General features: G+C 31.4%; 2 protein-coding genes across 2 annotated transcripts in view; one reads left to right on the plus strand and one right to left on the minus strand.

The window, feature by feature from the left end:
• The window catches only part of LOC127716584 (regulatory factor X-associated protein-like), a 270907-nt gene that overhangs the window by 132922 nt on the left and 111465 nt on the right, over positions 1 to 26520 (minus strand). The window lies entirely within an intron of this gene.
• LOC127716571 (formin-J-like) overlaps positions 1 to 26520 on the plus strand; it is a 53978-nt gene that overhangs the window by 16742 nt on the left and 10716 nt on the right. Inside the window, exons 3-9 of the mRNA XM_052222799.1 lie at positions 9910 to 10069; positions 12192 to 12225; positions 19230 to 19374; positions 20883 to 21602; positions 25330 to 25494; positions 25822 to 25907; positions 26394 to 26494. Coding sequence (XP_052078759.1) covers positions 9910 to 10069; positions 12192 to 12225; positions 19230 to 19374; positions 20883 to 21602; positions 25330 to 25494; positions 25822 to 25907; positions 26394 to 26494 — 1411 coding nt within the window. The remainder of the gene's footprint in view (positions 1 to 9909; positions 10070 to 12191; positions 12226 to 19229; positions 19375 to 20882; positions 21603 to 25329; positions 25495 to 25821; positions 25908 to 26393; positions 26495 to 26520) is intronic.

Raw genomic sequence — 26520 nt, forward strand, 5'->3', positions numbered from 1 at the left:
ATTTAACTGATCTGATTCGTTCATTCTAGTTAGCTTTCTGTACAGATGTAACTAATCTGATTGGTTCATTTTAGTTGACTTTTTGTATAGATTTAACTGATCTGATTCGTTCATTTTAATTGGCTTTCTGTACAGTTGTAACTAATCTAATTGGTTCATTTTAGTTGGCTTTCTGTACAGTCGTACCTTATCTTATTGGATATTCTTGTTGGTTTTCTATACAGTTGTAATCTAATAACCAGTCATGCATTAGTTCTTCATACCTGGTTGATCGATTGATGTTTTTATGCTGCCTTAGCATATAAGGCTACATATATTAGTAGTTGTCGACTAGAGCTTCATACAAAGATAAGATATTCTAGTAATATAACAAGATTAACCGTTAGTGTTTCATAATTCAGCCTTAGGAGACTGTGTCATGGAATATGAACCATAATATTTTTCAGAATTTACGTTTGATGTAATGAGATCGTTGCCATATTATGCTTTTGCATATTTTGCATTAGTTTTAACTGATTATGGTGAAATCCGATTTTGACAGCTCGATTTATATGTTGAATAAGAATTTAACTCCAATGATAGGGTTTCATTGAGACATTATTTAATGACATTGTCTTTAATTCTAAATTTCAACAGGTTCTCATGATGGCGACCATTAAGTCTAAATTAAGTGGCAATTATTCAATTTTTTGATATGATATCTTTATGTATATATGAAAGGTTTTTTGTTTGGTCTTTATATAAACGACCTCCTGGTGTGGAGCTCTTCATTAAAGGAAATAGATAAAGACGACTTAACGCTATCAGACGTGAATCTCGCCTGAAGTTACACGCAATCAAATCCAAACGATACAAAATGAAATATTTGAAAATAGGTCAAATGGTTTCTTTTATTCACATGTCATATTAATTGTCTTCCACCCATAACCGCTATAACCTTCTTCCATGCGCTGAAGGTCAACTTATATTTATTATTAATGACGAATCATCATTTCTCTACAAAAAAATATTTAGATAATATTTAGTGCGTGACAGTTATCGCCAAAACACTTCCGCCTTAAATTATGCCAATGCTTTTCATACTGTTATGGTTTTGACTTGATATGATGAATCGTTTCCGTAAAAACTTTAAACCTGATTATTTGTAACAAAGTTAAGATCTATGTCAATCAATGGGCGGATGATACTTGAATTTATCAATTTCCTTCAAATCTGTGAAAAAGATAGAATAGAAATATAAACAAAACTATCAACCGAAGTGCTACCTTAATCTGGTAACGACAAATCTCCACCCATCATGATGTAATCATAAATCAAAAATAGGGCCAAACCATACTGACGGTAATACTCAATTTTCTTTGGACCGTTCGGCAATAGGTTATCGTTTTGTGAAAACGCGTTAAAACCCATGTTTGGATGTGATAATGTTTAATGGAGTTAACAATACGGAGATTATATATCATACAAATAAAGATTTTGTGTCTGTGAGGAAACCATTTTATGTTTGTTCAGTCATGTGAGAGAAATGGACTGAAAAGAACTAATGTATCTTTGTATAAATTTGTTATTTAAAATATATGCGAATTTTAAAATGCTAATAAACTGAAGAAAAGATATTGTCAGTCTGTTTTGCAAAACTATCTGAAGTGGAAAATCTACAAAATGTTCTTTGCACACTTTGTACCGAATACCCGCAAGCGAAGGATTTCAGTGTCAGCAATTTCTTTTGAATATATGTTATAAAGTACTTGGCCATGATCATTATTCTCTGATATACCCTAGTTTTAAACCGAAGAACAACGACACATATGGTTTAAGCATAATATTCATTCGGAATTTTAGATATTCAATGTAGAGCTATCTTTAAGAAAATAAATTCACTCATATTGTCTTATTGGAACTTCTTTCTCTCTTTCTTTCGTTCTTTCTTTCGTTCCAACAGAGTGACCTTTTCAAATAGACTCAGACAATAAAAGAATGTTTTACAAGAAGGAACATATAAAACATCCAATAACTAAGTGATAAATGCCTTACATTATAAAGTTTCAACATAAAAACGTTCTGTTCTTGGCAAACATTATTGTTGACACATTAAACATAGACTATATTTTAATAGGACACCAAACGAAAAATAAAATAAAACTGCATAGCCATTTCAAGTATGTTTTCGTTATACTATACATGTTAAGTGATTTTACAACCTGTATTATATAAATTTTTACACCTATATGTTGTTTACCTCAGAATTAAGACATATTTGACTTACACCTGTGTTATATTACCACATGCTGAGTCCAGAAGCTTGCTGTTCGACTGCTGGACATGTTTATTTTACACCTTTACTTTTGGTACCCCATACTGAGCCTATAAGCCTAGAGGACGTTCTGTTACGGCAACTCCATGATCTGACTTTACATCCTGAATACATTTATAGGCAACAGTAGTTAATCGATGTTCAGATCTCATAAATGGTTTAAAAGATACAAATCAGAGGTAAAAAAAATAAAAAACAAAAACAAATACAAATACAAAAAAACCCAAACTCCATAACTAGCGAAACCTTTATTTTTTTTGTAGGTATCACCCTGTAAGTTTACCTTTGCATTATCTATCCATGTTTAGCAGATCTAAAAAAAATTTACGCGAGTCGTATTCAGGCACTACTCTCATCCCATTGGATCATGTTGGAGGGAAATTTAATTTAATCGTTGTCAAACCACTACTCTAGTCACGTGACTAATATCTTACTTCCTTTGATTTATTCAGTCATTGAATTCTTATCCTAACTAAGTCCACTTTCAAATTTAAAATTTCAATTTCAATTGGAGATGATACAATATCTATTATAGGTTTTGTCGTACTAAAGTCTAAATAACAGATTTAAATCAAATTAGTAATTTTATCAAGGTGTTATGGTTGTTAAGATGAGTATACATCATAAGAAATGAAGAAAAGTCTTAAATTGAATAACGTCGCCTTGGATATTTTCTATTAGAAACATCTTTAACTTTGTTTTTCGAACAATTTAAACAAAATGTTTTCTTCTCCATTTCACATTTATTTGCAATTTCACCGTCATTTACCTCTGGTTGAACGTAACTAAAAAATTATCTGTTTTCCCCAAAAGGATCATGCCATACTTCTGCAGGAAGCAAAAAACACTTTGCGTGTTCTTTCTATTTATAAATGATTATATTAAAACTGGTCCATAGTATATTTTTACTGTATGTATGCGTTAGCATGATTGGTTTTGGCTGCAAAAAAAAACAAAACAAAACAAAAAAAAACCTTCGGGTCTATTCGTGCAAAATGCTTGTCATTCTTTAAAAAACAAAATCCGAACAAATAAAAAAAGTCAATTCGTCCTGTGGGAAGATTTGCTATAGGTATAAGATGATTGATGTAATTAGTCTTAATCTAAAGAAATTGATACAACCTAAATGATTACTTGCATTTTGTTTTTCCAATTTGCCACAGTTATTTAAACATCTCATTTCATGCATATTTGGGCGTAAAAAGACTTTGATTTGATAGATAGGTTTGTTCGAAAATAGGTCTGTTTGTCACAAGTATCCAACCGTTCGCCGTGTTTGCTGCGACAGTGTGACCAAAACGTTTAAGTTGTAATCATTTATAGACTTAAATTATAGAAATCATGTGAAAATAAAGAATTGAAAATGACTTGCTTAAAATTGAACATGTGAAATTTTAACTCCACCCAAGAAAATTGACTGTATGCACACTGTTTATCTCTAAATAATGCATCAGTTTGGAGTAAATTGCCGCCAAGTTTGTGTTTCATATTACAAATTTGTCTTTTACTTAAGCGACCTTCTTAAGGGATAAACAGTTACCATTAAATATATAATATGGGCCAAAGACACTGAGGTATTTCATTGAAAAAGAGGAAGAACAAATACGATTTTTTGGTCATTGCATAGATTTATATCTCAAAGCAAACGTTCCGTTTTAATTTTGTTTCTTTGCTGTGTCCGACGAGCTTTCTTCATTAACCTTCCTTGGGAAGGCTTACAGTCAAAGTATGGACAGCAAAAACGACCTACCGTGAAAGAATTTCCAAATAGCCAGTCGTAATGGGAACACCATTGTACTGAGCACATTTACTGTAATGGTCCTCTTTTGGAAAGTTGTTTCAGAGCCTAACAATAAGTCAAGTTTTGAGACCAAAAAAAAGTTGCAATTAAGCTGATTATTGTTTGCTTAACGTCCAGTGATAAATACTTCATGCATATTCAGAACGGAGGCCATCAATAACAATGAATTGTACAAAACATACACGTATCTAAAATCTTTCAAGAGACGCAAAACCAGAGATCTGTCAATTTTTAATCAAAGCAACTTTATAAGTATATGACAGTGACACAATATTAACGAAATACACGTTTTAAAAAAATACAGAAGCATAATTCCATGGACTCAAAAAGTCACTTGCACTTTTGTTGTTTTTGGTGTCATGTCGCACTGCTTTGTTGAATTCAAAGATATACAAGACCACCTTTAAATAATAGAGAAGAGTTGATGTATTTTTATTAACCCTTAAGAACCATAAGAATCCATGTTTCGAAGACAAAACCACAGAAATATAGGGTCAAATTACACACACAATTACCTTTTCTTTCATTTAAAGACCTGAGAGGAAAAATTGAGAACGACAAAGTAAACACAAAAACACTTTCCCAATCAATATTTACTCTATGATGTAGACCCTTCCTTTAATATGTTTCAATAGGTCGTGACAGGAGGACCTAAATATAGGGAAGGTTATACAAAAGTTTAATCTAAAGGTGCTTTAATGAAAGGGGGATTAACAAAGAGGAAAAAGCTCACTTTTATGTTTCAGATTCGGATACCTCTCAGGGCTTGTTTCTGAAATTGACTGTTCTACTTTCAAGTTTACCTGTTTGATCTTAAAATTCCCATAAATTTTGAGAATTAAGCTAATTTAATCTTCATTTAAGAAATTCTATATTTTATTTGCACTTAAAGAAAAGCACAAACGAAAGATAAGTCATAGATTCGATAAATCTTTATGCACTTTTTGGAACTTCAGCCGGAAAATATAAATATATTATTCATACATATATGTTCTATTTTTATTCATATATATAAATATATATATATATATACTTTTAAGAACATTAAATATGTATAATATAAACTACCTACAAATGATACAACCTACCTACAAACGACCTACAAATGATACAACCTACCTACAAACGACCTACAAATGATACAACCTACCTACAAACGACATATAATGATACAACCTACCTACAAACGACCTACAAATAATACAACCTACCTACAAACGACCTACAAATGATACAACCTACCTACAAACGACCTACAAATGATACAACCTACCTACAAACGACCTACAAATGATACAACCTACCTACAAACGACCTACAAATGATACAACCTACCTACAAACGACCTACTAATGATACAACATCCTACAAACGACCTACAAATGATACAACCTACCTACAAACGACCTACAAATGATACAACATCCTACAAACTATTTACAACCTACCTACAAACGACCTACTAATGATACAACATCCTACAAACTATTTACAAAATACCTACAAACTACCTTCAAATGATACAAAATACCTACACACTACCTACAAATGATATTAAATACCTACAAATGATACAAACGACCTACTAATGATGCAACATCCTACAAAATACCTACAAACTACCTACAAATGATACAACCTACCTACAAATAATACAACCTACCTACAATCTACATATAAACTACATACAAACTACCTACAAATGATACAAAATACCTACAAACTACCTTCAAATGATACAAACTACCTACAAACTACCTACAATTGTTACAACCTACCTACAAATGATACAAAATACCTACAAACTACCTACAAATGATACAAAATACCTACAAACTACCTATAAACTACATACAAACCACCTACAAATGATACAAAATACCTACAAACTACCTATAAACTACATACAAACCACCTACAAATGATACAAAATACCTACAAACTACCTACAATTGATTCAAACGACCTACAATTGATACAAAATACCTACAAACTACCTACAAATGATACAAAATACCTACAAACTACCTACAATTGATACAAACGAACTACAAACTACCTTCAATTGTAACAAACTACCTACAAATGATACAAAATACCTACAAACTACCTATAAACTACCTACAAATAATATAAAATGTATAAGTATATAACAAGGAAGTTTAGATGGTTCAACATTTCATCAAACATGTCTTTCGTGTAATGTTTTTTTAAGCAAGTCTTCACACATATTTATTAAAATCGTATCTATCTATACTAACGGGTAATATTTCTGGCACATGTGTAATCATTGAACAATAGTTGATGTAAACTGAAACTATGTTCACTCTGGATTCTTCTTATTTCTTTGTACCACTCTGGATTCTTCGTATTTCTTTGTACAGACAGATGTAATATAAGTGACAAGATAATATGTCAGGTTATGGTAATTGACTTTTTTCAGGTATTAAAAAATGATAAGTGAGTCCGAAAAATTGCAGAATAAGCAATCTTTAAATACTTTCAAAAACATATATGTTTACCAAACTGATTTATTAAATTTGTCTACAAACTAACTTAGCTGACCAGACGTGTCACAATGTAAACTAATTTCATTTATATATGGTCGAGTTCTTTCTAATTTAACGCAAAATAAAACCTGCACGAAATAGTACATTATTTCGTTGGCAAAGAATAAATTTTGACAAAATTGAATTAAAAAAACTAATGGTGATAAATCGTTTATGAAATTGCATTCCTGGCTAAGAATGTTTATTTGTGTATATATATGAATAACCAACATCTTTGATGATTTGCACTGTACACGTACGACAGTATTCAGCTGACACAACAAGATTGATATTCTGACTACCGGGGCTGTAAATACAAGAACAATTTGTACCAACAACTTCTTGTTACGAACTTAGTCTGTATCAGGAGAAAGCTTTACCGATTTTAAAAACATATACTAGTATATTAACATTCGTAGTATTGAAATTTTAATTTGTTTAGACCAGTTTTCAATATGTAAATGTAATACCATTATGAGAAAGCCGTGGAACTAATTACCCTGTATGCACATATATATGTTATCAAACATTAATTGTTTACCGTCAAGTAGAGTTGTAAGGCCAAAAAGTAAGCAAGACCCTCCTAGTTATAAAGAAATAAGGGAGGACCCATTGGAATGTTTAGTTGAGACATACACTATAAGCTACGTTACTGTTAACCTAGGATCCTGGCTGACTAATTAACTTACTGGCGGGAATGAGGGTGGACCAGAATCCCAGGCTACACCACCAGCGTAATTCGGTTTGTACACATACATGTGTCCCTGTCATCGTCTTACTCACTGTATTTTAGAATGGACCCGGCGCTTATCATTTAAAGGTTAACTCCTTATACATTACGTATTGTATCCGAAGGAGGAAAGGAGCATTAAAGTACAATTGACTTTGGTGTGCTTCAATGTGCAGATCCAAAGCGAAGCAGAAGTATGTAGGAACATGTCTTGTTTAAAAGTCTTTTTTATACCGACCGTCCGAAAACTTGACGGGTAGTCAAGGTCGTTAAACACCCCCTAAAGTTTATTTAAAGTCTTTGAATCGAATGGGTTTTCTTACCAAGGGGTTACATTACCTCCTTGTTTTGACATTAAAACATAATAGATAAGAGGAGATACATGTAGATGTGGCAATAAGTAGGAGTTATGGTTCCTATTTTATAAAAATATAATAGGTTAAAGCCAATATAAATACAAGGTAAACTGCTTGTCTGAGGCAAAAAGACATCACCTCAGATTAAGTTGAACATCATTGGACTAATTATACAATTGGCGTATCTTTATTGTAATACATGTGTACAGATAACGGAAACAACACTGGGGTAGGCATATTCCTGTTGCAGCTTACTTGCAGAATCTATTTACAGGTTATGATTATAGTAACATGTCAAATTGACACTATGTTTATATAATTTTTACCAATACATCAATTTATCATAGAGAACATGTGAATTCAACAAATTCGTATTAAGTTTTTATCAAGTTTTGTGGAGTTGTAAATTCCGAATATATAGTGATGGATCATGTATTATTTTACAAAAAACGGGTTTATGTCACATTGGGAATGTCGCGAGGAGGAAGTGCCAAATCTCTGTATTGATTTGATCAACAGAGTTCGAAAAGTCCTTGCATAACTGACACTAATGTATAACGACAAATATAAGTTGAGAAAGCACATCAAGTCGGTTAAATATAGACATCTTTGAATCAAAGTTATTCTGAATTTCTTTCTCGTTGCAAAGTTTCTTGTATATTTGTAAAACTGTTGAGGGATTTTTTTATATTTATTCGGACTCTACAATTGATTTCCAAATACAGAAAGAGTGCATACCTCGAAAATAAGTTTTATTTCTATGAAACATAATTCTAAATAGTTCTTGGTATTTTAAGAAATAGAGTCGCATGACGTCCAGATATTGTTACATGTACAAACGTGATAGACTTTACTGTTGATATGTTTTCTTCACATGAAATAGAAAACATTTATTTATAAAGTACCACAAAGCCAATACGAAGCAAAGTGCAACTAACATTTAAGATGATCTTTTGATATTAACACTGAACAATCACAAAAATAATTTAGTAATGTGAAAGTAATTCTGAACAATTTTGATTGTAAGATGTCTAGATTTCACTGACTTGTGAGCTATATCAACTAATCTTAATCTTTAGATTGCATATAATTTTACTTTTAAAGTATTAAGTAATCTATGGTGATTATATTGCCAATCAAAGAGTATGCTTTTTTTTTTAAATCAAATAAAAATTGAAAACAGTTTTGCATTGTACGTCAAGTTTGATTATAGGTTGTTCCCTTTTCATTCATAATTCTGAGTCAGGTTTGCACTTATTTAAACAGAGATACACTTATCCACAACAAGCTACTCTTTCATAACAATGAAGTACTTTATGTTGCATATGTTTTATAATTAATAATTGTTTTGAAAAGTGGATTGAGATATATTTATTAAAATTCCATCTCAGTTTGTCATAATATATACAGTACTATTGACACAGTTAAAAATAACAACAACTATTAGGCGGTACCAAACAGGGAAGTCACTTGTAGTGCAGTCAGTGTACAACGTAATAACGCCATCATTGTCCTTATTTGGTTCGTTTCGTTTAAAGATGCAGGATACAAGTGTGTTTTAGTTGCGTAAGACACTGGTACCAGTGTGTATGCAACGTGTTAGTACCTGGAACAAAACAAAGGACCGAAATAACCAAGATGACCTAATGATTGAATGAATAAATAAGCAAACTGTTAACAAGTAAATACATGTTTGATCAAGTTTCAATATAGCTCTTCTGAATATCTTGGACTATGTCCCAAAAAAAATTCAAGGATGTTTCCGATGGATTCTATCTTATTTGTTTCGGAATTTCGAAAACCAAACCTTTAGTTTTCAATGGTGTCTTATTTATTGTTGTTGTTTGTTTGTTACTAAACCATGTATACCTTTGTTTGTTTTGTTTATTATTTGTTTGTTCTTTTTTTGTTTTTAACTTTTAATCGTCTGTATTAATTTCATCCATTTTTGTTTTGTTTTTTTACATTAACCACCTGACAATCTCTTTGGTGCTCTGTTATAGACTTGCTGTCTGTCAACATCCGAGTTTCTATGAAAATCATATAGCGAGATGCTTCCTATCTAATAAATAATATCACTACAGATTTATATGTTACCATACAGTATCGTATTATAAATTTCATCAATAGAATTAACATATTGTTTCTTTTATTTACAGAAACATAGACAACAGAATTACAGATTTTCCACACTGATTGATGAACTGCGGAATACAGACAACACGGACTACAAAACGATATTACTTCAGTTAATTAATTGTATTATAATATACACAGAAAAAGTGGAAGACAGAATTCGGACTCGAAATGAGTTTTTCGGTAAGATTTGTTTAAATGTTGATTCTGAAAGTATGAAGATAAAAGTTCTTTTTTCATTGAACGAACTTGCAATATGTCTACTACAGAAATATCTTTAACAGAGGAACGCTATTTCGTTTTGTCTGGTCTTAAGCTGCCTTGCCTCTTGAAGCGTAATAGACACAGGTGCACATATCTAAAAGAAATGTTTTACATGTATATTCATTTCAAAGTATGGGAAATCTAACCATAATTCTGTCAACAATATCAAAAGATCAGATTTAAAGACAACTTTTTTCAAGCCATTATCAATATTAATATAACTAAACAATGTGAGTATTTAGGAAGAACCAAAACACCTGACTGGCAACACTGGACCAATATAGAAATCATTTAAGTCCTAATTTCCTCCTGGGGTCTAAATTGACCACAATTCGATGTTTTAAGTATTTTGATAATGAATATGAATGTGAGAATCTCGTACTATCCTTACTAAGGCGACTTAACTAATGTAAATTTCACATACAGCCTTTGGCATGTTTTAATAGTCCTTATTGAGTTATGAAGTATTGTGTATTTTAAATGTTTTTTTTCCAAACTTTGAATATTTTGACAAGGATTTATAAACATAAACTGTTCTAGTCAGGTCGCCATATATCTTGTTGACCTCTATTCGAAGATCAAGCTAAAGGAGAGGTTTAGCTAATGTTGATGATATATACGAGGACATCGTACTTAAAAAATTAATTAACAGTTTACGATTCTTTAAGGAGAGTACATTCGGTTAACAATTTCCATTCCTTACTTTCACTTCCCATCTATCTGACAGTCCCAATTCCCTTTGTCCTATTAACCAACGTATTGCCACGTCCTTTTGTTTTTTGCTTCTGTCTACAACAAATGTTCACATGACATCCTCATCTCGTTTCTACACTAAACTTCAATGTGTATAAACAAATAAGTCTTTGAAGTTTTAAAAATTGTGTTTTTAAATGAAAAGAGTCGAAGTAAAAAAAAATATTGTTATGAAGTATATCATATGTACTCTTATGTCATTCGTGCAGGAATAATTCAGTTAAAAATCTGAATTAAAATTTTCAATCAAGTTTGCCTGCTATTGAATCAATATAATGATTCTACTCATATTTAAAGTACATGTATACCTTGAAATATCAATAAAAAACGTTCTCTTCTAAGAATTTGTTTTGGAATATAATACAGTATTAGGTAACTCAACTAATTCCACGTCTAGGGATAATTTTCTTCAAATGATGATTTGATGTTTGTGTTGTCGTGTTTATACTATTTTTATTTGTCGTTAATATGTAATAGATTGTCAAAGTTAAGTACGTCACATTTCCACTTAGCAAGTTATTTTAATAAAACCATTACAAGCTACTGAATTATGTAAAAGAAAGGTACTTTACCATGAAATAATCATTTCTCCACAATCAAATAACCGCGATTGCTAGCTCAGAAACAGGCCTTGGTATCAATATATTCAGTTGACTTCACAGTGCTTATTTTTATCTAGATTATTTTTGAATAAAAGTAAATATGGACACAAATATCAGTGAGAAAATAACTATATTAAAACATGGTGGAATTGCGCCTGTTCTACATGCGGTTATTAGTTTGAATACGAATATCAAACTTATATGACCGTATTGAATATTCATGTAAATGAAAAAGACCATGAACGTATTTGATATTCATGCATATGAAAAGGACCATGAACGTTTTTGATATTCATGCAAATGAAAAAGACCATGAACGTATTGAATATTCATGCAAATGAAAAAGACCATAAACATATTGTATCACAATAAATGAAAACAAATGAAATGACCTGAAACTCAATTTTAATAGAAGATATTTATTAATACGACTGGTCACCATTTTGAAGACAAACCAGTGTAAATATAAAAGGCTGCGGCACAACTTCTTGTCGTCATTTGAGGAAATTGGCCATAGTTTGAATATAGATGAACAATTGCTGTCAGAATATAAGCCACAGCTTTTCACAACACGGAATTGCAATGGCATTCATTTTAATAACTTGATTACTTTTGTTTTCCTTGTTTCTGCATATACAATAACAAACAGGCCATTTTGCTGACTAACACTTCCTTGTCTTTTTAAGGTCTTCGGCTGCAAGAAATCATTAATAAACTAAGGTAAGTGAATGTTATTGATATTTAATTATTTAATTGACATTAATTATTGAATTGAGCTGTAAATCTGTCTTAAAACTTGTAAACCTTAAACCAAAGAAGTGAAGATTTGATTGGCGTGTTTGTTTTGATAAAAAGAACGTCCTATACCACAATATGAATCATGACTATTCAACAAACCAGATATAAAACAATTAGTAGAACCAAGGTTGGGTAAACCACACAGAAATTTTTGTCACGTCTCAAAGTGCAATCTAGTAATGCGGTTTGTGAAGTTTCTGCATTAAAATACTAATTAAAAGGGGGATTTTGTCCTCTCCTTTCCTTTTTTGCTTATCAAGGTCGACGGTATACGATGTAGTTATACGTTCAACTTCTAGATTCCAGTTGCACTGTCATTGTAAGCTTTGCTTCCGCTATTAATGTTTCACATAGTGAATATTTTACTTGTAGCTTGTGCGTGTTTAACTTGCAGAATGTGCATTTTCGTTTAACGATTTCTTTTGTCGATTTATGCCATTAAGTCGTTTTCCATTTCCTTTGTCTTGAGCATTTCCTTGTTGCATGCAATTTTACTTCCTGGTTCTGCTTGCATCGTAACACATCAATGTAATAATTGATTATTGTATATATAGTGAAGGTGCACTTCTACTTTATCTAAGATTAACAAGCACCTGGTTATAATTAGAAACTTATTTATTACACAATATGTTCTAACATAATACTGAGGTGAAGATGATTATAACTACGTACCTTCACATGTTGAAGGAGGAGATACTGGGGGAAAAGATCACATTATAACCGTTCTTTTGTTATCTACTACTACAGAATTACAATACAACTGTCGTATAGTAGATCGAATAATTGACTAAATCAAGGCGCATACTTAGGGTTGCGAAATAAATAGCAATAAATAAATAGGAGCTAAAAATATAGCCTGAATTCTATGTATTGGTTTACTTACCTCTTTAAAACATAAGTTAAAGTAATTACCAGACGTCTTCTTTAATTAAATACTCGATATAAAACCCTCTCGTGCCTCCATTAATACGAGAAAAGAGAAGAATATGATCAGTCTGAGACAAGATCTGCTATTTCAGCAATTAGTTTGGTTTAGAGGAACCGATCATTTCACTATCAGTATAATGCTATGTCTTGGCTAGGCTAATCATGAGTGGACCGGGGTGGTTTCGGAGTTTCAAATTTATTTTCATTGATCCAAAAAATGACAAGGGACTTCCGTGGCAACAAACAAAGTAAGTCTCCCAGTTTTTGAACAATTTAATTATCTATTTATGATTTTATTGGTGTAAATCAGATAAAGTTATTAAGAAACAATCTCCGTTTATCCATTGATAAGAGATAAACGTACTTAAAGTAATAGCTAATTGTTATTTGCTATCTTTATAGGTGAGGTATGGAATCGTTCTAGTACTTTGTCATACATTCACGACAAATAAGTACAATAATAGAAATATTGCTGACAGACTTTCGTGTCTAAATCTGGATTTTACAATGCTTTATTCTTTTATTCTTTCAAAATTTATGAACGCAGCATTCATTTTTTTTTGTAAATTTATTAGCTCCAATTTTGCAAATTAGATTTTTTTTGTTAGATACTGCAACGAGCGATTGGTTCTACTTTCAATTGAGACTTTAAAGTTAATAAATTAAGCTATTATTCGTTTACACTTATTTACCATTTTGTGCAACTTTAATATAACAAAAAGTTTTCCGAAACCAATTTAAACGTCACAATTATTCTGGAGGCATACAGACGAATATTTTCGAAATCTCTTTGTTGCATGTTCTTAATCAGCAAAACCTATGTTTCTTACATGCGTTCCTATAAAAAGGGCATTATAGAAACAAAAGTCATTAGTACTGATTGTAAATCAAAAACTGATTAATCATTATAACTAGGTCTATTAATGTATTTCCTCATATTTTAATTGATTTATAAAGACGGAGTGGTTGTTTAGATTCAACACATAATTTTCTGGCACACCTTTCAGACTTCATTTTTATTTGGCAATGAAATGGTAATAAATAAAAATTGTTTGACACTAAATCTGTTTCTTTGTAATATTCTGTAATTAGCTTGAAATCGCTCACATTTCCTGCATCTGTTGCAGTAAGAAAAGATCTCAAACATCACAAAATAGAAACTTTCCGAAGTGTCCGTAGGTGGTCTGTTGCAAGGCAAAATGTATGCCTTCAATCATAGATTTCCTCATTTTACAGAGCAGTCTTAATTCCTCGTCCTTTATCTCGATTGACCTATACCTTCCGTAACCTACCTAATCTATTAATTGTGATTTTGTTCTACGTTTGATTTGCATGAAATACTTGCAACTGGACATTAAGCAAGCAATAATCAATAATCAATCTTTCGTCTGATTCAAGTGGTACCCAAAGATCTCATACTTCCTTTTCAAAGCTGGTCAGAGTATTGATTTATATTTAATATCCTTTCAAATAGAAATAAATATACAAAAACAATTTAAGTAATTGGTAGTATGTACACGGGAAATCTATACTACAGGTTATTTACCTTTAAAGTTAACTAAGTGTTTGATTTTAGTTACAAACATTTCAATCATCTTAGTCAATAGCCAATGCTTTTCGACAAATTGTCGTCATTAATTGAACAAACTACTAGGACATCATTTCAAACTTTCAAACAACATGCCCCCATCGAAGACTGAAAGGCGGAGAACTGTCAAATATAAGCTTCTATATAGCACACATTCTCATTCCGTCCTCTGTCACACAGGTAACAAGTTCCTATCATTGTTTTTATTGTACATATATTCTAAATAAACAAACCTTGTCATAACATCAATATTTTTGTCTCTTTACTAAGCCGGTGACAACTTACTATGAGAGTCTCTTCTGATATAAAAATAATCATTTAATCTTTTATTAATGCAAACGAACCGAACACGCCGTTGGATTAACTAAAGGTATTGCAGATTTTGGTGCACTGTTATTGTCTTTGCTTGCAATCTTATACGACTGAACCGTGTAGTATCTTTAGGATGTTGATCCAATTCTTGAAGTTGCAAAGGTGTTTATTTTGGATGACAGAATGACCAATATGAAACGTTCTTACTGTTCTTTGAGCGTACACGTCTTTATGTTAAACATTTGTTTTGTCTCCTCATTTTTCATGTGAAATCTTTCATTCTTCACAAAGTGATACTATGTTTTTTTAAAGAAAATCTGAATACAATGAAAGCGTACATGCATTAAAGATGTTGATTTTAATATATTTTCCCTCTAGCTACGGAATGTTAACACTGATATCCCTGCATAAAATAACCATATATATTCATATCTACTATTTTTCATACAAGTACATCATGGTATTCAATGCCTTGATCAACATAAACAACAAATATATGCATGCCTTACATGACCTTTGAAGTCTCGGTAGACAAGCAACGAGAAGCATGAATAAAATGCATGCATGTCCATCATGTGTTATCATTAGCCATCTGTGAAAAGTGACATAAATATGCATTTGTATGCACCTTTATTGTATTGCATAATAATAACATTATTTATTCATCTTCAAAGCTTTTATCTACATAATAAGTAGTACATGTGAAAGACTTGAAGGTTATAATGTACATTGAATCATGTATAGGTAAAAATCAGTCTAATCGTTTGCTTTCTGGTTAAGTAGTTATCTAGATAATTGTTAATACATGTTCGATTGTTTAGGGTCAAAAGGGATCATATCGAATGTGAGAAATTTCTTAATAACTAAAGATTTCACTTACAGTATAGAAATACTACATTGCAGTCAAAATATAATACTTTTTTAAAAGCTATAGTAAGAAGAAAACCTATGAACAGTTACATCATTGGAAATGTCAACGTCTCATGTCCCGTATAAAAAGTGTTATAATCAAAATTGGCTTAAACTAATGACTGTAAACTATCTATGAAACCGACATTTCCCTCCCAGTCATATATGTACTATAAATACCTCTCTGATGCCTTAAAGCATGCATACCTTTTATATTGATATACAGATATTTTATAAGTAAATGTATATGCACACGCGTTGGAAATCCTCGATATCGAAAAATTCCAAAAATGCAATTCGTTTAAAGTACAATAGTACATTTTAAGTGTTTTAGACCTGTGTACGGCTTATGAATTTGCGCCGTACAAACTTACGTTAAAATTTGATCGAATCCTTTAAAATAAGGGAAGGTGGTCTGAAAACGCATAATTTACAATAACATTGCCATTTTAACCTGACATATTTCCCAATGTATTTTTGGTCTAAATATGATTTGTCATCTGTGCCAACACGAAACATTAATTTTAGATTTAAGATTCCACCATAACACAACACAGAATTAGTTTTGACAACACATATGGTATAAAACCTAGGGAGAGGATAATGAATACTAAGACATGGTGAACATCCGAAGATCTTCTCGTGTGAATAGGGGGTGGACGAATTAACATCCAAATTACAATATAATTGATCGAAAGTCTGTATAACAAATTTCCCACGTTTCTAATAAATCGAAGGAACGAGTTGGTTTTATTTACTAATTTAAGTAGGTTTAATATTCATGCCATTGATCATTCCAACCCTGATCAGAATTTTCAATTATACCATGCTGTGTATGACTCACTATACAGTATACTTGTATATTTGATAATTTTACTTACTTGAGACACTCGACACCTGTTTTCAAAGGTGTTTCAATGTACTCTTGCATATTTATTTAATATCAAGTATATAAATGTACCATTGTAATGCATATGTGCCTTTCCGTAATGTATGTGGATGCATTTAAACTTGATTGCACCGGACTTTAATTTTTGTAAACCGGGTATTTTACTGTGTGTTCGTGGTATGTTAACTTCTGAATAAGACTGGGTCACCTGTCCTTTATCTGTTTTACTTCAAGTTCGTCTTAACCCTCTTTATTATCTATAGTTTTTGGTTTTATTAGCGTTTTCATCATGTCAGAATTGTATACAAGTTTCCCCAAAAGTGTCTCTCATTTCTTCTCATTTGATCTGTAAGCTCACTCACTGATCCTTCACTTTAGTGATAACTCGTAAGGGGGTAAATTGACTCCTAATTGCATTTTTTTTTTGTGGTGGCGATGGGTTGATGTCTCATTGACGTAAACCCAACACATCCTTTCCTTTATACAACATATTGAAGATTTTTAAAGGCAAGAGTAAACCAAATTAAATAAAAAAATAAAGATAGAAAATGAAATTGCTAAAATATGCCTATGTAATTAAGTTCAATATAGCATCATAGGTTGCCGCCTAGTTTTATTGCTCAAAGCTGTACACTACACATATGTGCTAGTAAACTACACATATGTGCGAGATGTGGTGCTTAAATTAAATCATGTTCTCTCGTCAATGTAGGGGGTAAACAATTTTCACAGTAAACCTCTAAAAGTCAACTTACAACTTAATTTCAACACTCTGATTTGAATTTTTCTTATGGCTGATTGTACAAACATGTTTGTTATGGTAACATAGATTGCTCAAATTAAATTTTGTGGACATCTAATATATTCTACTTTGACTTTGATCTTTTACATACATAGCACTTCATTTAAATTTGTTGTATGATACAAAACTGAGAAGACTTAACAAATTTTAGTATCAAACCCACGTTTGATTAAAAACTATTGAAGCTCCTAAATCGTATTTTGTAACACGCATAAGTCTTTTTATGACAAATAAGGCATATCAAAAAGAATTTGACAAATTAATTTATTATATTGGGTGGGAGGGTTTTAATTAGCCAAAGATCCCACTCGTAACATTTATACAATGTTAGAACGATGACAAAAGAGCATCGACGTTCAACTAAAATTCAATGACACTTTTGTGAGACATAACGAAATGAAAAACGAACAATTGTTGCCGATTATTCTCGGACAGATTGAGTTACGATTTAATTTTATGATTTGAATCCTTTCACCTTTAACTACAATTCTAAATTGACCTAAGTGAGAGCGTCGTGAGACTTTCTGTTTAAATATCATGAAATTTTAAACTTTTTTGGGTAAGTGACCTGTTGGGGAACGTTTCACTAAGTCATTATGGAAGATTATTTTAAAACTAACATTTAATTTTGTTATTTGAGAGTATTAAAGTACAAAGTTTTGGTTCATTATATGGAAACTTATACCCTCAAACTAATCAAGCATGAGAATATAAAAATAAAATTGATATGTAAAAAAGTTTTGTTTAATCATTTTGTATATTTTGACAACGAAATCTATTTATATACTAGTATATTGAATGATTTTGAACATTTGAAGCTGTTAAAACATCATGGTAACAACTTTAGGAGCAACGTATGTTATAAAAACCTTATGTATATTTAAGAAATCTTGTATAATATACACAAGTATTAACAGCTCTTTGAACTAAAGATAAAGCTGTAACACTGCCTGGTTTTAACAGAATGTTTATTTTAACGTTTTGTTTACTTTTATTGATAAACAATAGCCAGTGTATACAAGGGCTGTTTTTGTTTTACACTAATGGGAATTATGACATCAACGAAATGTTGTACTTTAATATTTCAACACTTATCTTAGAACATATGATCTTTTCTTACAAACTCTGCCACTCTGCACTTACAAACTGCTTCTTCGTGCAAGACTGTTTCAACTTGTTACTATTATCAATCTGTAAACATACTTTCTCTATCAATCTTTAAACCGATACATTTTCTTTGTCCGCCGTATCATTGGCTACTTTCTTTACATTTTCTTGTTTTTGGGGATATCAGCTCTCTGCCTTTTGGTCCATATAGTGTGAGTAATGTTCCAGGCTATTTTTATATGGAGGAATTGATAGCGATATAGAGATGACTTGTATAACTTTTAATACTCAGTCCAATACAAAACATCCCAAAAGTCATTGCAATAACTATTATTTTGTAAAACCAGAAAATAATTGAATGATCAATAGGTAAAATAAAGTTTCTTCTTCAGAAAACAAGAAGACGTAGACTCACAGATTCTTGTTCAGCTGGACGTTTTCGATGAGCAAAAGTCTAATGATGAAGAGCAGCTACCTGGTGTCAAAGGTGTGGACCTTAACAGTCCGCTTGACGTTTTTCATGCCATATTTACACAGGTAAGATACAAGCGGAAAGTTTTTTTATTTTTTTATTCAAAGAAAACAAATATCAAACGAATATATTATAAGTTATGTCAATGTCGTCTTTTTATATTTCTTGTGATAAAAATGTGTTTAGCTATTGTTAGAAATGTTTATAGTGTTTTGATAGAAAATTGCTTCCATACACAAAATTGTGTAAATAGTTTAACTAAATTGTATTTAATTTTCAAACAATTTTGAAAAAAAAGTTGTGTCATAAATGAAACAATTAGTTCAGTTTGGAAAATGATTAGCTTTCTGTTAGTTTGTGAATGAGGATCAAAAGTTCAAATGTCTAGAGGCCCATTTAATTTTGAAAAAAAAATCTATTATTTGTCTGTTTTTCTTACATAATTTGTGAATGCAGGATAAACAAATGAGTACACAGACAGGTCTCGCTGAGTTGATAGTTAACAATTGGCATAATTCGACCTATCAGAATCAAATTGTTATGCTTTCACACTCATTGAAATGTTTTGAGACATTTTCATTTATCTGTTACATGTGATATCCCATTAAGAAGAACAATCATTTATGACACTCGAATGATGACAAGTTACTTTATCAATCATTAATTGGATTTTTACCGGAGGTGATTTCTTCACAACTTCTTATTTTTAAAAGTCTAAATTAACTTCATTAGATGTCATTTCAAAATTACATAAATACAGATGACATTTATTTTAAAAATAAGATGTAGGATGATATTGAAATTAGAATCATAATTCAAATATTTTTAGAAATAAAAAAATTTCAGTTTTTATGAGTAATGTGATTATCATTTTACATTGTCTTTCACATTAAAATCTCTGTTAAGAATCAATCGAAAATATAAAAAAAAATATAGATGTTTATCTTTGAAAAATGATATAATAATTATTCTACTATAAACAAACCTAAACCTGATAAATACCGTAACTAACAATCTTAATCTGCCAATTACACCAGGGGGAATTGGTTTCTATACCACTATCAATATTTATTAATCTTTTTGTTGGTCTTTTGTTCATCCCAGATAGGTACAATCAAATTTCTATTATATAAGTTTGTTTACATTATAAGTATATGTATATATTTGGTAAACATAATTTATATAATAGTATCAATATAAACACTTCGTGTAGTCCTTTTGTTAGCTATTCAGTAAAGAATCTAGGTCTAAGGAGAAGATTTGGACAAAAAAAAGAGGTGAAAAAGTCAATATTTGTCTGTCTGAGTCACCATAAGCATGGAGAAATGGTTTGTACTTTCCGGATACCTGTAAGCAAACTAAAAGAAATCCTACGGTCACACATGCACCAAATACCATTCCTTTCATTTGTCTCATACAGCTGTAAATTATATGTGTTTTGCCAAAAAGTAGATAAGATACAACTGTTAACTAATATGTGCTGTGCAAAGAATGACTATTTTTAGCTCAATGTGGATTGATGAAACAATGTTGCAAACAATTCAATACCAGTCATATGCTTTTATCTTTACAGATTACAGATACAGCTCAGGAGATTTGTTTCCTAACGACGCTTCAGCACATGCTGAAAATAGACCCGAGTGATGAAAATAGTAAATTAATATGGCAGACCGTGGAAACACTTGTATCGAGAGCAACTCTTATAGAAAACAATGATGACTCTCAGAAACTACTTAAATCTTTTATGAGACAGAGAGAAAAATCAACTGATGGGAAATGTACGTGTGCGTGCCATGATGGACGAACTCGTGTAATGTCTCCTAAACGGAATACAGACAATTCACATCCGGGAACGATAGATTCATCAAATAAAGCCCCTGCGCCACCTCCACCGCCTCCTCCACCGCCTCCTGGTATAGGAGCACCACCACCACCGCCGCCACCACCGGGCATGCCACCTCCTCCACCGATGGCCCCGGGAATGCCACCACCACCACCTCCGGTTCCAGGCCTTGCCAGGCCATCTCCAGTACAAAAACTACCTCAACAAAACATTCCTAAACCTACAACAAAGTTACGGACACTACAATGGCAGAAAATCTCAGCAACAAAAGTGCTATCAGGCAAACCAAACATTTGGAATACGGCAGGGAAATTATTCAATGGATATGTATCAAAGTTTGACTTCGGAACAATAGATGAATTATTTAGTGTAAATTCAAATCCAGATTCTTCCACGGATAAAGCTGCTGGGATAAGTTCATCAGAAAAGAAAAGAAAAGAATCAACAGAGGTAGGATTTCTTTATTAAGCATCCTCCATATAAAATCTTTAGCATATTTCTTAACCACACAAAATTTGGATAAAATGTCCGTAAATTATATATAATTAACAAAATATTAAATTATTTCACTTTTAATTTAGATTTGCTTTATCCTTTTCATGTTATTTACCAACAAGACGTGACTATTTATAATTTGAGTTTAGGCACTTTGTCTCTTTTCATACAGCTTCTATTGATCAAATGATATCTTATCATAATCAATCATCTTCTTGCAAGATAGTTCTTCAAACTGATATCAGATTGGGCAAAGTGGTTCAGATTTTTTTGGGGTAAATTCATTTTGCAGGCAACTGCTTATGAATAGTGAAATAATTTGTTAGCATTTTCGAAACACAATCTGATTTCGTCATCGACCTGTCACAAGAAATTGATAATTCTATACAACCTTAAAACTTCCTGATCAAGTTATACAATATTTATATGATTCAGAATTTGTGTTTTTTAATCCTCTGGCTGCATATTCAGTAAGCAATGATACAGCACATCTTTAGAAATGACATTTTCAATGTATTCATGTGTATATAATCTTCACACTACTTAATATTCCTAAATGACAAAACACCCTTTAAAGTTTGAGTTCTCACATGTGATTTTATCTTTTGGGAATCAAATTGTAGATTAACGCATGATGTCATATGTATAGATTTATGACAAGAACTGCACTACATAATAATATGCTTCGCTGCATAATGCAGATATACTGTAGTGTTGGTTGAAGAGGACTAGATAAAAACCATGTGATCAATGCGTGATGAGATGTTTTTTAAGTCGTAAGGCAAAAATAAAAAGATTTCTATCATTATTTAAATTTGTATTTTGTAATTCATGACTACATAAAATTACATACAAAAAAAAAAATCAAAAATGTACAAATATGAGATTGCCATAAATAATATCTTGATCGAATCCGATTAAGCTCGATTGATACAGGAGATATTGGGGCATAGGTAAACCTGTAAGGAAATGAATTGCGAAGAACGAGGACAAAACGTTCTTACAGCCTAACGATAACTAAGATGAATTGTCATCAAAACCATTGGCTTGAAATTAAAGCTTATTCTTCTACAACGACTAAGCGTCAATTAACATTAAAAGTAGTTATATTAATTCGAAAGATATTGAACACCTTTTCTTCATAGACCTTTTTTGATTACAAGGTGAATGTTTCGGATATTTCTGATGTTTTACAGTTCTTCCTTTTTAGACTAAATACAAATAGAACCAATATATATATAACGAAATATACACACACATATTTCAAAAATTTATTATCCAAACATAAAAGCGGAACAGATTTTAGTAATCGCGATTTGATTGTTGTAGACCCCTTTAAAATGAAGCAAATATTTTATATATCATGAATATTCCAGTGCTTTATAATAGCTGGATTTGTTATAAATATATTATCAACAATTAATATTACAAAGCTATCAATATCTTTCTGTACAACTGATCCGCGAAATCGCACTTTAATATCACATCCAGTAAGCCGTGGGAGATCCTCTTTACACCAAGAACAATTGTGCCCTGTTTACTGTCTTTTCGGTAATTGTACAGATTACAAAACCCTGTTACCACAATCTTTACTGTCAATCTGGTATTTTTCTTTAGGTTAAACCCTTCATTGACCACGATTTGCATTTATTTAAAGGGACACGTGCAAATTATCAGAAGGATAATATTGTTAAGCTTGTTCAATCTGACGTCACTTTGATCTTCGTGTTCCAGGGGGTTATTTGCTGAATTTTTCCAAAAGTTCAATGTATACACGAACACCTGCTAAAGCAAAACACGTCACAGTTCGAAAGACATAAGATCGTTTAATATTTACTGTTCTAGATGGCTTTTTATATTTGAAAAAGCGACGGGACGTATTAAAAAATTTCTTGTTGTAATATCTAATAAAACTAGCGTGGTGCATATTTTGAACATCTTCATTCGCTTTTGGGAAGTAAAACGAATATTAGATTGATATATAATCCTGAATATTGATTCGAATTTTAAAAAACGAGAACATTTATTTGACATTTGTTTTTGTTCAAGTTTTAATCAGCGATAATTCAGGGTAACATACCATCTACCATTCTGTTTAATACGAAAGTTGTAGCAGTAATCAGTGTGCTTTCTTAATTAACTTTAACCAGGAACTCTTAGAGCCAAACTTCTGAAACAATTCTAACTACACGAAATTTTCTACGTTCGAACAATCCCTTGTAGTTAAACATGCATTATGAAGGATCTGTACCAAACGTATATATTCTACATAGTTTTAGATTTACACCTATGCGTAGGAACTATTTTGTTTTAACTATGCACTACTTTCCAGTATGTTCTTTTTTTACCTGGCCCGATTAGGTGGTGTTACATCTTACAAAGTCTATCCAAATTTATTTTTGCAAAGAATTCCGCTCAAGCCGGTGCTAGGGGCCGTCTTTAACTTGCAGTGAGGTGAGAGTTTTTTTTGTTGCTCCATGTTGAAGGCCTCACTATGACTTTGAGATGAAGAACAGCAATAAAAGCACTGTTCCTTTGCTTATTGTGTGTCATTTTGCTGTGCATGTACTGATTTTGTGTCCTGGATGGATATCCCATATCCTTTGTTTTTCTAGTAACGCTTTCAGTATTCAAAAAGTATTATGCAGTCAGTGGGGCCTAAAGAAATTGTTGAAACAGTATTAACTCACCCCCATACGAGGGCGTAGGAAATAAATTGTGTGTAAAAATTTCTAAATTATCAGTTGAGAGTTTATCAAAATATATCCTGTTGATACACTAAGAGCATCTAATTTAAATAAATATTGGTACATATTTTGAAACAACTCTGAGAATTCATTGTGTCTATAGTTGTAATGTATGGAAACATTTTACATCTGATCTTTACACCTGACAAACTTAGATTTAACCTAGACGAAGTGTTTTCATTTATGTGTACAATGCTTTATGAAAACAAAAATGACACATTGAAAAATGAGTATAAACATTGTCAATTATAATTTTTGAAAACGTTTTTCCTTATTTTACCGTCACGCAAACATGTGAAAACATAATAATATAAACATAATTTATATGTAATTTTCCGCGCTATTAGATTTGGGTAGGTCAGTCTGAAAGAAGTGTAAAACATACTTATTCATTCAAAACAAAGACTTATTAAGTCAGTAGTAGACAAAATGGTCACACAATTGAATGTATAAAAGACATTAAATCAAAAATCATTTCAACCTTTTACAGTTTGTGACCTTTCTGCACAATTACATTTGAAAGCGTTATTTTGTATGTTTGAAATAATTAAATCATAATGCGTTTCAAAGAAGAATACAGATATGTATAAAACATGAAATATTTATACTGAAAGTACATAAAACACATCTTGACAGGTTAATATCGATCACTCCCGATCTAAGTATAACGGGAACTCACGATCACTCCCCATCTGAGTTTAACGGGAACTCACGATCATTCCCGATCTGAGTTTAACGGCACCTGATACGTTAAGACCAATACACAAGACAAAAATGAGCATATGCAATGTTAAAATATGGTACAAACAATCCAAACATTTGAATTGTAGATAGAAGAAACAGTAATTTACCGATGTCTTAAATCGTTAAAAATTTGGAAACCATTTTGAATAAAAAAAAACGAACATACATTCAAACTTTTTTTTTTATTTCAGATAAACCTACTTGAGGGAAAGAGGAGTCTACATATTAATATATTGTTGAGACAGTTTAAAATGCCGAGTGACGAAATCGTACAATTAATAAACGAAGGTGCTAGTGATAAAATAGGTGCAGAAAAACTCAGAAATCTTCTTAAAATTCTTCCATATGAGGATGAAGTAAGTGTTTTGCATTTACTAATATCAGATCGCACGATGTAACCATTTGCAGTTAAATAATCAAAACTTATTTATCATAAAGATATATGCAGAAGTACTATAAAATAATAGAAAGACATTCTTTAATATATTGTAAAAGACAATAGCATACACTCGTATACTGTCAAGATCATCATCTTTCTGTATCAAATATTGTAATATAATGTATTATACTTATGTGACATACATTGCAAAAAGAACAAATTATAAAACATTGATTTAAGACTAAATATACAAAGACCAGTTATTGATATCTACTTAACATACTTCGTTATATCTTTTATAAAGGTTGAGAAGCTTAAAACTTTTGATGGTGACAAAAGTAAACTTGGTAATGCAGAGAAATTCTTAGTTAGTCTTCTTACCATACCATAGTAAGTACATGTGTAAGATTTATATATATCATTTAAATAATTTGTAGGCCCTTACAGTAATGCGGTATTCTTTCAACATGTATGCACATTAAAACATTTGTTTCAATAAAGTTGCTATTGTATCTATATTTGAATATATACACGTGGGTCTGGATAGAATAGAGAATAATGGGCTGAAAGCGCCGAATAATGGGCAAAAAGTGCCGAATAATGGGCAAAAATTGCTGAATAAAGGGCAACCAAATTAAGGAAAAAGAAAAATATGCCAAAAGTATAGAATAGAAAAGAATGGGGCTCTAAATAATAAAAAAATAGACACTAATGGGGCGCTACTGTATAAAGAATGGAGAATAATACGCAAAAAATAGAAAGAATAGAGAAAAAAAGGTAAAAAAAATTAAAGAATAAAGTAATGAAGACCCCCCCTCCAGACCCTCATATATGCATTTGATACAACAGCATAGAGCAAGTTTCTTTCTATTACAGTTATAAATCCAGAATAGAAGGTTTTGCTGTGAAAGAGGAATTCAATACGAACATGGACTGGATAAAACCTGCCATAGAGGCAGTGATTACAGCAGCAAAAGGTACAACTTAGTTAAATGTACATTTA

This window comes from Mytilus californianus, unplaced genomic scaffold, assembly GCF_021869535.1.
Source record: "Mytilus californianus isolate M0D057914Y unplaced genomic scaffold, xbMytCali1.0.p SCAF_9, whole genome shotgun sequence".
Lineage (NCBI taxonomy): Eukaryota > Metazoa > Mollusca > Bivalvia > Mytilida > Mytilidae > Mytilus > Mytilus californianus.